This window comes from Sarcophilus harrisii, chromosome 6 (assembly GCF_902635505.1).
Source record: "Sarcophilus harrisii chromosome 6, mSarHar1.11, whole genome shotgun sequence".
Lineage (NCBI taxonomy): Eukaryota > Metazoa > Chordata > Mammalia > Dasyuromorphia > Dasyuridae > Sarcophilus > Sarcophilus harrisii.
The window spans coordinates 103,160,180-103,172,434 of record NC_045431.1 but is presented as its reverse complement, the minus strand read 5'-3'; the positions used below and the strand labels follow the sequence as shown (position 1 = coordinate 103,172,434).

General features: G+C 39.6%; 1 protein-coding gene and 1 pseudogene across 2 annotated transcripts in view; both read right to left on the bottom strand.

Moving 5' to 3' along the window:
- Positions 1-8,208, bottom strand: part of LOC116419886 — a 66,004-nt pseudogene extending 57,796 nt beyond the window's left edge.
- The window catches only part of GALNT7 (polypeptide N-acetylgalactosaminyltransferase 7), a 192,685-nt gene extending 180,766 nt beyond the window's left edge, over positions 1-11,919 (bottom strand). The window contains exon 1 of one of the 2 annotated variants that reach the window (XM_031941888.1): positions 11,669-11,919. In XM_031941888.1, coding sequence (XP_031797748.1) covers positions 11,669-11,794 — 126 coding nt within the window. In that variant the 5' untranslated portion in view covers positions 11,795-11,919. The remainder of the gene's footprint in view (positions 1-11,668) is intronic. The other variant, XM_031941886.1, reaches the window with a different exon arrangement.
- Between the last annotated feature and the right edge of the window lie 336 nt (positions 11,920-12,255).

The following is a 12,255-nucleotide window of genomic DNA, read 5'->3' as shown; positions in this document are numbered from 1 at the left end:
CAGTGTATCATCCGACACAGAAGTGTGTTATTTCTCGATTAACATTTATACAATTCATGTTTTTTATCTTGTAAAAGCCATCCCTACATTTTAATCAGCACATATTTTTGTCTTTTTATATGGTTTCTCCCAAGGCTCATCACACAGTGCCAGTGATTATGGGTTCTCAAATGAGTTATATATCTAAAGTGCTTGGCACACCTTAAAACTATATATATATACACACATATACACATAAATATATATAATATGTGATTATATTATATAATATGCAGTAATTTATAATAATAAATATATAATAATTTATTATAAATAAATGTAATATATAATTATATAATACATATAAATCTCTTATAGAGAGCATATATATATATATATATATACACACACACACACATCCATACATATATACATACACACATATATAGAGCTTTGCACACCTTAAAATAATATATATGATATATGTATATTTATACATATATCATACATATATAAACACACACACATATATATATAGCTCTTGGCACAACTTAAAATTTTTTATTTATACACACACACATTATATAGCATTTGGCACAACTTAAGATTTTATATATATATATATATATATATATATAGCACTTGGCACACCTTAAAATTATATATACACATACATACACATGTATGTATACACACATGTATGCATGTATATATACATACACACATAAACACACACATATAGTACTTGGCACATCTTAAAATTTTATTAATTTTATTTATGTATATGCACACACATAAATACACACATATATATATATATACACACAAACAGATAAAAATAGCACTTGACACAGCTTAAAATGAGATACACACACATATATATATAGCGCTTGGCACATCTTAAGATGATATATATATATATATATATACACACATACATAAATACACAAACACATATATATATAGCACTTGGCACACCTTAAACTCTATACATTATATATCTATATCTATATCCATATCTATATCTATATCTATATATATATATATATATATATACACACATATATATGTGTGTGTGTAAAAATATCTCTCTCTATCATCTATTTTCAAAGGTCCTACCAAGTTGCCAATGCTTTGCATACAGGTGATGGTGATTAATTACATCTCTGTTGTCCAAGGGCCTAAGGCCGGGTTCAGAATTGATCATCATCAGGTTGGTCAGACAAGTAGATCGATGTTTTGGCCCCAGTAAAACTATCTACTAAATAATAAAGGGATTACAATCTGTGCTGGTGGAGGGAATCGTCATTTTGATGAGATTATATCCTTGAAATGCTAAAACATATGGCCACCAATATGTGTTATATACCACTAAACAAAAAACTTTTCCCCCAAATGAGAACCGTAACAAGCTAATGTCACCATGTATCAAATCAGATAATTGCTAAATACCCTAATTTATAATGCCAGAATACCTCAAGGGAGCCTGATATATTCTTAAAGTCAAGAAGTATACAAAATGACTGATTCTCTCCTAGTCTGGTCACATCCAGCACAGTTCCCTACGGTATATAATTTAATTTAAATTCATCCAATTTTAAATATCCTTGGCAATCACATATTCAAATCACTCTGCTTTGGAAGCCTATTAGCAGGCTAGTTGGTATTGATGTAATATGGAATTTAATTGTACCTTCTAGATTTGGGAAATAAGGGAGTTCTGCAACAGTTCTATAAGCCTAATTAGATAATGCAAAGTTAATTTTTTCTTCAAGTTTCAGTGCACCAGTTCTGGTACTCAGTGAACTGAAACAGGTTTCCCTATTGGCATGTTTAAATGCCTTCTCAGAAGCAATGCTGGAGAACGGATATAAAGGCTGGAAAACCCAGTAGGGACTCTGTAAAGGAAGACAAATTGGGAGCATTTAATATTTTGAAATATTCAAGATGTCTAGTAAGTGAAACTAGGAGAACATTTTCCTCTCCAACAAGATTTAAGCTTTCAGTAGATGCTTCCCATTCACCTTCAGGGGCATATGAGTTTTACTACAATTAATTTAGGTGCCTTATTCCCCGTAGGGAAGGGAGGAGAAAGGAACGGGGAACCCAACAATCTCCAAGGAAAAATAAAACTTTGATTACTTAAATGTTAAGCGAAAAAGGTGGCCATTTCCCCCTTTTCTTCTTAAGTAATAGGCCAAGTAGCATTTCTTTATGTTAAAAACTGCTTGTGTTTTCTAGAGAAAGATCTTTCCCCAATCTTAAATTTTAGGTTTTTATCAGGTCACAAAAAGGAAGGCATCACATTGCAAATTGAATGGCACGTGAGAAAGAGATCTAATCCACATAGGAAACCAAAGATCACTACTACCTATAACGTGCCATGTGACTCAACTAACAAAATATTGCTCAAGCATATAATTTATACAAAAGAACTTTTTAAAAGAGATTAGTTCTTTTTAAAATTATTTCTTAATTAAAGTTTGTTTTGTTTGTTTTTTTTAATCTTCAATAACCTTTTTTTTAAAGCCTATGAAACTGTTCCTCATCAACCTCCTTATTAGCTGAGTTAGTTATTCTAGCTGATTAGCTCAAGTGACAAGCAAGGGCTAATGAGGCTAAGGTCATGGATTGGGTATTATATGGGCCAGGTGCCTTGGCAGATATGCTGCAGATTCTGAAACGGTGGTGGATTCTCCTACACCACAACCCCAGCCAGCCCTCCCTACCCATTTTAACACATATGCCAAAAACAAAAGCTCAAACTCTTTATTTTTTCCACATTTATTTTTAATTTTTGGAAAAAGCATTTTCATAACATAACAAAAACAGATGATTGCACATGAAACTGCAATTCTAATATGTACAACTTGCTCTTCCTTGTAAATATATTATAAAGTTATTTAAATTTCTTTTTTTCCCCTTCCCTCCCCCCTTTTCTGTGTTATAAATGGGTCCTATTTATAGAGAGGGAGGAAAATTATTAGTACTGTGGCTGATATTTACTCTTCACCCACTAAATGGCTTGATCTCTATCTGGACACTGGACCCATATAATTCTGGAGGGGAAAGGGAGGCAGGTGACTTTGCACAGCCCTCCCTCTCTTAAATCCCCTCCCTGCAGATGAGATTCTCTTCCAGAACCAAGGAAAAACAACAACACAGCTATCAACCTCTCACAATCTTCAGAGTAACATCATTTTCCACTCCCTTCCCTGCTAGCCTCCCCTCCAGGAAACAGGGAAATTCTTATCCACAAAATCAAAGAAGAAAATGCAGACCCCCCAAGGGGATGAGAATCAGCATACTGCTTAAGGTCAAGTCTTCTAGACCTAAGAATCCAATACTGTTTTCTCTAAAGGAAAACCAGAGGTGGGAGTGGGGAAGGAAGAGAATTTAGTCATTTTGTGATTTTCATGTTCCGTCCAAAGATAAAAATTTACCTAAATTGTTGAAACTACCCATTCCATACACCCTCCTCAAAGGGAACAATACACCGAAATCTATGTCTTTTGTAATTTAGTTGAGCTCAAATCTTCATGACCCCATTTGGGCTTTCTTGGCAAAGACAATGGATTGGTTTGCCCTTCCTTGTCCAGCTTATTTTATAAATGAGGAAACTGAGAACAAAGGTATAGTGCCAAAGGGTTCATCTGAACTCAGGGTCCCCAATTGACAGGTCCTAAACTCCATCCACTGAACTCTCCACCTGCCCCATTCTATTCTATTAATAGCTTTGAATTCAGGTAGCAGTTTTTAAAAACTGATATAACTCATTGGTTTTACTTATAGAATAATAAATTGATCCTCTTGGCAATCATTCATTGAAGATCATGTGACTTTGATATATCTTGGGATGTCTTGGAAGTCCAAGAATACTTTTAAAATATTTTTATTTTTATTGTTTTGATAAATGACTTTCAATATAATCAGTTTTCTTTGTAAGTCTACGCTTTCTACTTTAGGTATTTTAAAATATATATTATATTTTATATATATATATATATAAAATAGGTATATAAATCAAACATTTACTGATAATCACAAACCCCCACATTCAGTTACAAGACCTCATATTAGATCAAAAATTACAGGTGAGGGGCAGCTACATGGTACAGTGGATAGATAGAGTACCAGTCCTGAAGTCAGGAGGAACCAATTTTAATGCTTCCTAGTTGTGTGACCCTAGGCAAGTCACTTAATCCCAATTGCCTCAGCAAAAAAAAAAAATAATAATAATAATAATAATAATAATAATAAAATAAAAATTACAGTTTAAAAAGCTGGAATCTAGAGTAACCTCCTCACACTCCCACACTCCCAATGTTACATAGAAGGCTAAAATATTTTAAGTGACTTGTACTATATTATGTAGTAAGTGACAGGACTTGAATACAAGTCTTCCGATCCAATTCAATATCCTTCCTATTCTACTGCTCCGCTTTACAGTATTATTCTCAGTGGTTAATCTTGGAGGATTAATTATTAAGGCTAAATTATTATTTCATGCAATTAAATAAATTACAATTAGTAAGGTTAAATCAAAGGTTTTCTGGATACAGGAAATGCTCAAAATGTGTTGTCTGCTGTGTTCATGATAAACCTCAAGCAAATCAGAAATCAGGATTTTTTTAAAATTTCTTTTTTTTTTTATTATGAATTTAATCAAACACAAGCGTTTGACTATCTAAGGAACAAAAAAGGACTGTATATGAACCTATTCCAATATGCACAGCATATCTCTTTAGTTGTATATTAAATCTAAAAAGGCAATAAATTGACCTGCTTGTGGCTCCTGAATTTTTGTGAATAAAATCTTTTATTGATGCTGTTTAAAAAAAATTCACTATCACCACCCACTAATTCATTCCTTTCTCCACATGAATCTCTTTCTTTGGAACAAATTAGCAAGGCAAAATCAAATCAATATTTGAATTATGTATGTCCTGTTCACCTCTAGTCTTGGCTAAAGCTCTAAAATTTCTTTTAAAAGTTATTTTCCCATGTGTCAGTTTACAAAGTTTCAGCCCACATTGTAACCCCAACAAAACCACTATCCTGGGATTGCAGCTCACCTGACATTGTAAGAATTATGAACTCTCACTTTAGCTCAATAATTCTTTTATTCATCTTGTTGCTGATTTTGAAACCAATGTTTTAGCGGCTACTCCAAACCCTTTCCACTGGCCTCTAATCAGTCTTTCATCAATTATTTCTATATTGCCATGACATCATTTGCATTTTATTTGTCTAAACCAGATTGCAGTTTAAGATAATGATATTAGACTTTTTTATAACCTTTAAAAAGTTTATTGGTAAGTAAACAGTATCAAAGGTGAATCAATATAAAAGAGAGGGATTACCATCTGGAAAATACATTTGTTAAACTATACTTGGACTCAGATAGAATGGGAAAATGCAGTACTAATAAATGGCAAGATTTGGAAGCTTTTAATTAACTTGGAGGTTCACTTCAATGTCCTCATCCACCCAGGTAAACTCAATGGCAGTTTCTCTGTACCTGGAGTAGCAAAAACCTCCATATTGAATCTCTAGATTCCATGTCTCTTTTAGAGAAGTTAAATTATTTATCTTGGCACTAAAATCAGAGAAAACTAGTTCTCGACCTCTATGAGGTGGCTCCAAACATCAGTCCATGCTTCTACCTTTATATCCCACCTTGCTATCCACCAAGATTTTTTTCTGCACATACCTCCAATATCCCTTCACCTCTTGTTGGGTACTATAATCAAATCAACAATACTACTAGTAACCTGGAAAGGACTGGAAAATTGACTATCAGTAAATCACTTCAACTGCATAGATCCAAACTCATATCCTGGGTTACTACTTTCAATTGCCCACTCTGTCCATTAGAATGAAAGCTCTTAGGGCAAAGAAGTCTCTTTATATTCAATCTCCCAGGATCCAGTTCCCCAATACCTGGAAAACAAAAGTTAATGTATTGTTTTGTTTTTGCTGAGGCAATTGGAGTTAAGTGACTTGCCTGAGGCCATATTTGAAATCAGGTTCTCCTGACTTTAGGGTTGGTGCTCTATCCACTGCATCAACTAGCTGCCCTTCATTTTATTAATTTAATAAGTTTTTGGACTAAAATGTATTAGGTAACCTATTATGTATCCACACCTACTTAAAGAATGTCTGATTAATGGAACACAAATGCAAATAAACGGAGTTATTCAGTGAAAAGTACAAATTTAAGAAACTGAAGATGAAGCTTGTTGTAAATAACCAAGAGCATGAGACTTGGTGTCAGGAGTGACTAATTGGATTTGTGTGCTGTCTCTGGCACTTATCTGGGCAACTCTGTTGAAGACACTTAATTTCTATGAACTTCATTCTCCTTATCTATAAAATTGTGTTATGACCCTAATTTACATGGTGGCTATAAGAATCAAATGAGATAAGCAATATATTTCTAGTGTTAGCAGCTTCAATCACTTGACAAGTCCATCTCCAAGATACCTTCTACATTTGAGAATTGGGGGGAGACAACAGTGATTACACACTTTATTCTAAATTAAAATGTACACCTAAACTATGCGCTTGGAACTGTTACTGAAGATATTTAAAAAGCATGGCTCCTCTCTCTTGGATTGGAATTAGCTTTTATATATATATATATATATATATATATATACACACACACACACATATACACATACATACATATATATTTGGAAACAAGTCAAGGCAAATAAAAAGCATGAGAATACTTCTGTATACACACAAAACACATACACCTAAGAATTCATAATAAAGATTATTTCACAAAAGATGAATAATCAGCTAAGCCTTAAAGAATATCAACTGAAGGATAAGAGTATGAAGGAAGAAGAGTATGAGCCAAGGTCAGGATTCATGAGTGAATATGAACTACAAGAAGATGAAAAGGAAGGCTGGCTTGATTGAAAGTGGTCAAGTCCGAAGCTGTAGGGTCTTTAGCAGTAAATTGAGGAATTTAGACTTTGATGGATAAGACATAGGTTGAAGGTTGTTAAGCAAGGTAGGGACAATATTTTAGGGAGATTATTCTGGCACTGGTGAACAGTGATAGTTTAGAGTAGAAGGGAGGCAAGACTATATAGCCAGTAGCCAATATATATGGAGCCTACCACAGTAATAAAAGCACAAGCTAACAAGGTAGAAAGGGACAGAAGAGTACACATATAAAGAAAATGCCAATTATTTCAAGCCTGGAGAACTGGAAGGATGGTGGTGATAACTCAGACCCTTAGAAAATGGGCAATACCTCTAAAACCAAGGACATTTGAAAAAAGTTTCTATTTCAAATAAAATGTCACGGTCAAGGTCAGTTTTTCAGGTTACAACTGAACATTATCCAACAAAGGGATTTTTTTTTTTTTTTTTTGGTCCCACCTTACAAGCACTACCGATAATTGATCCAGCTCTAATGAGTAAGAATATTATGTATTCCTTTCAAATCTAACTAGCTCTCTTATCGAATAAATGATCTAGAACTCAAGGCAATTCCTGAATAAGCTTCATGATGCCTGACCCTGCATACTTTTAGTTGCTAGAAAGGAGCCTTGACTGCAAATGGAAGGAAACCTCAGTTAGCATTGTAACTTCACTGGTACTCAATTTATTATAGCAGAACTGCTGAAGTCGAAAGTCTGTCAACATTTCCATTATAAACTTCTATTTTCAGAGTCTTATAACTCAACCATAATAATTCACTCTGGGCTAAAGCCGGGTGTCAGCCCGGGAAGGACTTTTATTTATTTAATAATTCTAAGTGAATTTTTCACACTTGTAAAACTGCCAGATGTGTACCTTTGGCAGCTCTTGTCCTCTACTGACAAGGGCATACAACTCAAAGTTCACTTTCAGGAATTCACGATGGGGATTCTTGAGAAAATGTATTGGTTATAAGTAAGTCTGGGAAAGATGGGAAGATGTGATCAAATCCCAAATCTGATTATGGCTAAGTCACTATCTGAGCCTCAGTGTTCTTATTTGTAAAAGAGAAAAACATCTGTAATACCTACTTCAACTAAAAGGACTGTTGTGAAGCTTAAATTAGACAATATAACAGACACAGCTGGAAGGGTCCTAAGAGGTCACTTGAAAAAGCATATTACAGAAGGAAAACCAGTGGATTCAAACCCCATGGGTATCACTTGCTACCCTCACAACTATGGGACTACTTACCTCTCCAGATTTCAGTTCCTCCATCTGTAACATTATGGGATTGGACTACATATAACTTTTTAAGGTCACTTCCATCTCCAAAGCTGTGATCCTATTATCTACTTCTTTCCCTTTTAGCTGAGAGACAGAGAGGTTAAACAACATTCACATACAGAGGGAAGCAAGGATGAAATATGAATTCAAATTCTGTCCCTAAGCTAAGCACTTTGAAAAATTTAAAACATTATTTAAATTCCATTATTTGCCATCCTAGCCTTATCACTGCTAAAACCAGAAAGGGAATAGCTAGTCAGCTTTTATGAATGACCGTAACCAAACTTTCTTGGGGAAAAGAGGAAAATACATTTGTTTCTTCACTTAAGATGCTACACCTTCCTACATGATTGAAGAAGTGCTTACATCTGCAGTTCAAGCTCATTGAATGGACACCCAATTGAAGAGTTTTAACTTTTCAATCTTTTTTCTTTTTTTTTTTGATGACATTTTGAAAGCTTAATAAGCTGATGTCTTTGGCAAAATGCAGAAATTACACCTTGAATGGAATGACAGGCATTATTAGGTAAGGTGTGTCATTGATTAAGAGATGTAATCATTCTACTTAAATAGTTATTAGTCATCATAAATCAATACTTAAGAGATTATACTAATCATTAATAAGCTGATTTTCTAAAATTTAGGAACCAGAGCTGAATTTACACTATCTCTGGATTAGGATTGAAAGTGGTTCAGGAAATAAACTGTATCCTCCTTCACCTCTCAACTTCTATTACAAAGCTCATTACAGATTCAGGTTGGCCAAGGGTCAAATCACATCAGGAAGCTAGTATTATAAAAAACAAACAGGATTTGGAATAAGGAACTGAGTTCAAACCCCAGTTTAGGCAAGGTGCTTCACTAACTGCCAGCAATATTTCCCTTATCTGTAAAAGGCTTTTTAAAAAATGGATTTTATGACCTCTAAAGTCCACCACTAAATTTTCTGATCACCCCCAAATAAGCTCCACATATTACTGACACAGAGTAACCCCATCATACAATTTCAATTACTACCTCATAAGATTTTAAGCTCCTTGAGAGCAGGAACTGTCTTTTTTTTTTTTCTTTCTTTCTTTTTTGTATGCCCAGGACATAGCATAGTGCCAGGCACATAGTAACTCATAAATGTTTACTGATTGAGCAATGGGTCTATGCAGAACAATGGGTCTATGACGGAGAAGGCACCAGGAGAACAGAGCTTATAAAACTATACTCTTCAGAAATGAAGGCCTCTGGAGTTATTTTCTGAGAGCAGCTAATATAGATGAGTATTGGCCCCTTGTTAAGCTTTCCCTCTAAAGGCATCATAAAGGGATTCTCCTGTAATGTTATAAAAATCCCTGCCAAAAGCACATTAATTTTGTCTTCACTTCTAAGCTTTAATGGCAAGAAAAGGCAAAATATTTTATTTTATATTTAACTTTACTATTCTATTTTCTGATTCCTCATCTTAATGAATCTATCCAGAAACAGGCTGATTCTATATTATCATAACCCAATTTCCTTTTAAGATAAATTTTTGAAAGTCAGCATATCTAGTACAAATAGTGTTATAATATCGTTTTTAAAAATGACACCTTCCCACTTGCCTAATCACTTTCTTCGATTTAGGATTCTCCTTCTAGGAACTTTCCCACAATTCCAGTCCTCAATTTACTCAGGCCAAGGAGCCACTAAGACTCTGAGGAAGAGAAGTTTTGCAAAGGGGAGGAGGGGGGATATAATGCAAGGGGCAGCAAGGCATGCTGACAAGAGCTTGAATTTCCTGCTCTTGGACATAAGGCTCAGTCTGACCACGCATTTTCAAAGACATCAAACTAACAATGCTATTGGGTCAGCATATTTGGTGAAGCCATCCAAAGGGGCTAGCTCAGCTGTAGAGGTCAGAATGACCTGCTTAAAGACATAGCATCAGGCACGTGCTAGATAACTTTCCCACTAGATAGACCGACCAGCAGGAAGGAGCCGCAGGCAGCTCCCTCCCAAGTAGAGCACAGCTTTCTGTAACTAATGTTTCAAGGTGTCTGACTAAACCCTCAAAAGCAAGCGAGTGTTAAAGCTAACACTCTCGCCTTCAGCCGGGCAGACAAATGTGTCCCTGAGGGATCCGCCAGCCTCACAGGAGCTCAGAGCAGGTAGCTCCACTCCTAGTCAGTGTTGGGAGGCATAAGGACACCAGACCGAGATCAATTAAGTGCCTACTGTGTGCAAATCACTGATGCAGATGAAGGGAATAAAAGGGAAAACAGCTCCTGCCTTCAAGGAGCTCACAATCGAAAGGGGGAGAAAACATGCAAACAACAGGACAAACAAGATACAGTCTTTCACTTCCAGTACACAGCCTCAAGTCAACCTTGCAGGAGGTAGTTGCGTTTCACCCCCCACAGGCAATCGGTCCGGTCCCTCCCCTTTGCAAAGGCAAACCGGCTCACCCAGGGAGCTAAGACTTACAGTTGCCCGGACCTGGAGTGGTGGGCGTAAAGGGAAGTTGGGGCCAAGGCACCCAAGAAAAGAAAAGGTCCCCCCCTCCAGTTACTCCCCAGGACCGTTCTTCGGTCCAAAGCTCCTTTCTCAGAGAACAAGGAGAGAGAGAGAGAGAGAGAGAGAGAGAGAGAGAGAGAGAGAGAGAGAGAGAGAAATAGGCCTGTCCAGACAACCCATTCCCCTGATCCCCCGCGGGGGGGTGAAGAGTCTGGGGTGCCGAGGGCTCCGGGGCGATAGGAGCCTGATCCCGCGCGACCGGCAGCAGTAACAGCAGTCGCGGCAGCCCTGTCTCCTCCTCCCCCTCCCCGGAGCGCGCGCGCAGCTGGGGGCGCCGGGCTCCGAACGTGAGCCCGGGAATCCGGGAAGCCGGACGCGACGGCCGGCTGGGGGCTCGGCCCACGCGCCCCGGCGGCAGCAGCATCCCCCAGCCGTCTCAGGCCTGCAGACGCCGCCGCCGCAGGCCGCAGGCTGGACCAGCCTCCGGTTCGCGCCGGGGCCGGGACGGCGCAGGAGGGAAGGGTGCTGGGCGCCGGGCGGGCAGCTGCCACCGCCAGCCCCGACTCCCCTTTTGCCCTGCCTCCCGCCACCCTCCGACTAAGCTGCCCGGGCGGGCGCTTACTTCTGCAGCAGCAGCGCCCGGTGTCATTAGAGAAATCCGGGGGCGGGGAAGCGCTAGAGGATGGGGAGGGGGAAGGATGAGGGGGGCGGGGCAGGGCCGAGAGGAGGAGGCGATGCTTGCACACAGTCTGGGTGGGAGCGGAGGGAGGGGTGTTACGGGGGGCTTGGGCACCCCCGGAGCTGCTTACCCCCGCCTCCAAGGCTGCAGCAGTAGCACCACCTGCGGAGCTGCGGCGAACAGCCACCCACTTTCCTAGAGCCCCCCAAGACCCCCCCAGCTACCGCCCCCTCCTCCCACCGTACGCGCCGAACCCCCGCACAAGTTGCAGGTCCCACCCCGCCGCGGGTCACTCACCCTCATCCCGTTCAGCGGGCTCTGGCCGTCAGGCCGGGGGGACAGGGATGACCAAAGCACCACGAGCCCCAGAAAGCTTCCCACTACCAGCAAACTGCGTAAGATGAACCCGATCTTCAGCCTCATCTTCCTCCGGTGGCAGCAGCAGCAGCAGCAGCGGCAGCAGCAGCAGCGGGAGACACACCAGCCCCAGCGCAGCCGCCGCCGCCACCACCACGGCTTTTTCCCTCCCTCCTCCTTCCACCCCCCTCTCCCTCCTCCAGCCCTGCTCCTCGGGCTGCACTCCTCCTCCTCCTCTTCCTCCTCCCTCTCCCCTCCCTCCTCCCGTACTATCGCTGCCGCCCTCCCCGCTCACTCTCTGCCTGCCCTTGGCAGTTCCCAGATCCGGAACTCCCCTATGCTCTCCACCTTCCTCCCTTAACTCTTTTTCCGCCTGCCGCCCCCTCCCAGCAGCCCGCCCGCCGCCACCGCCGCCGCCGCTACAGCTGCTTCCCCGGGCTCAGAACACCAACTCCTCTACTAGCTTCTGGTTCGCCGGATTCTTCTCTTCCGCCGCTCCAGCCCCCACAAACGCCGCTCTCGAGGCT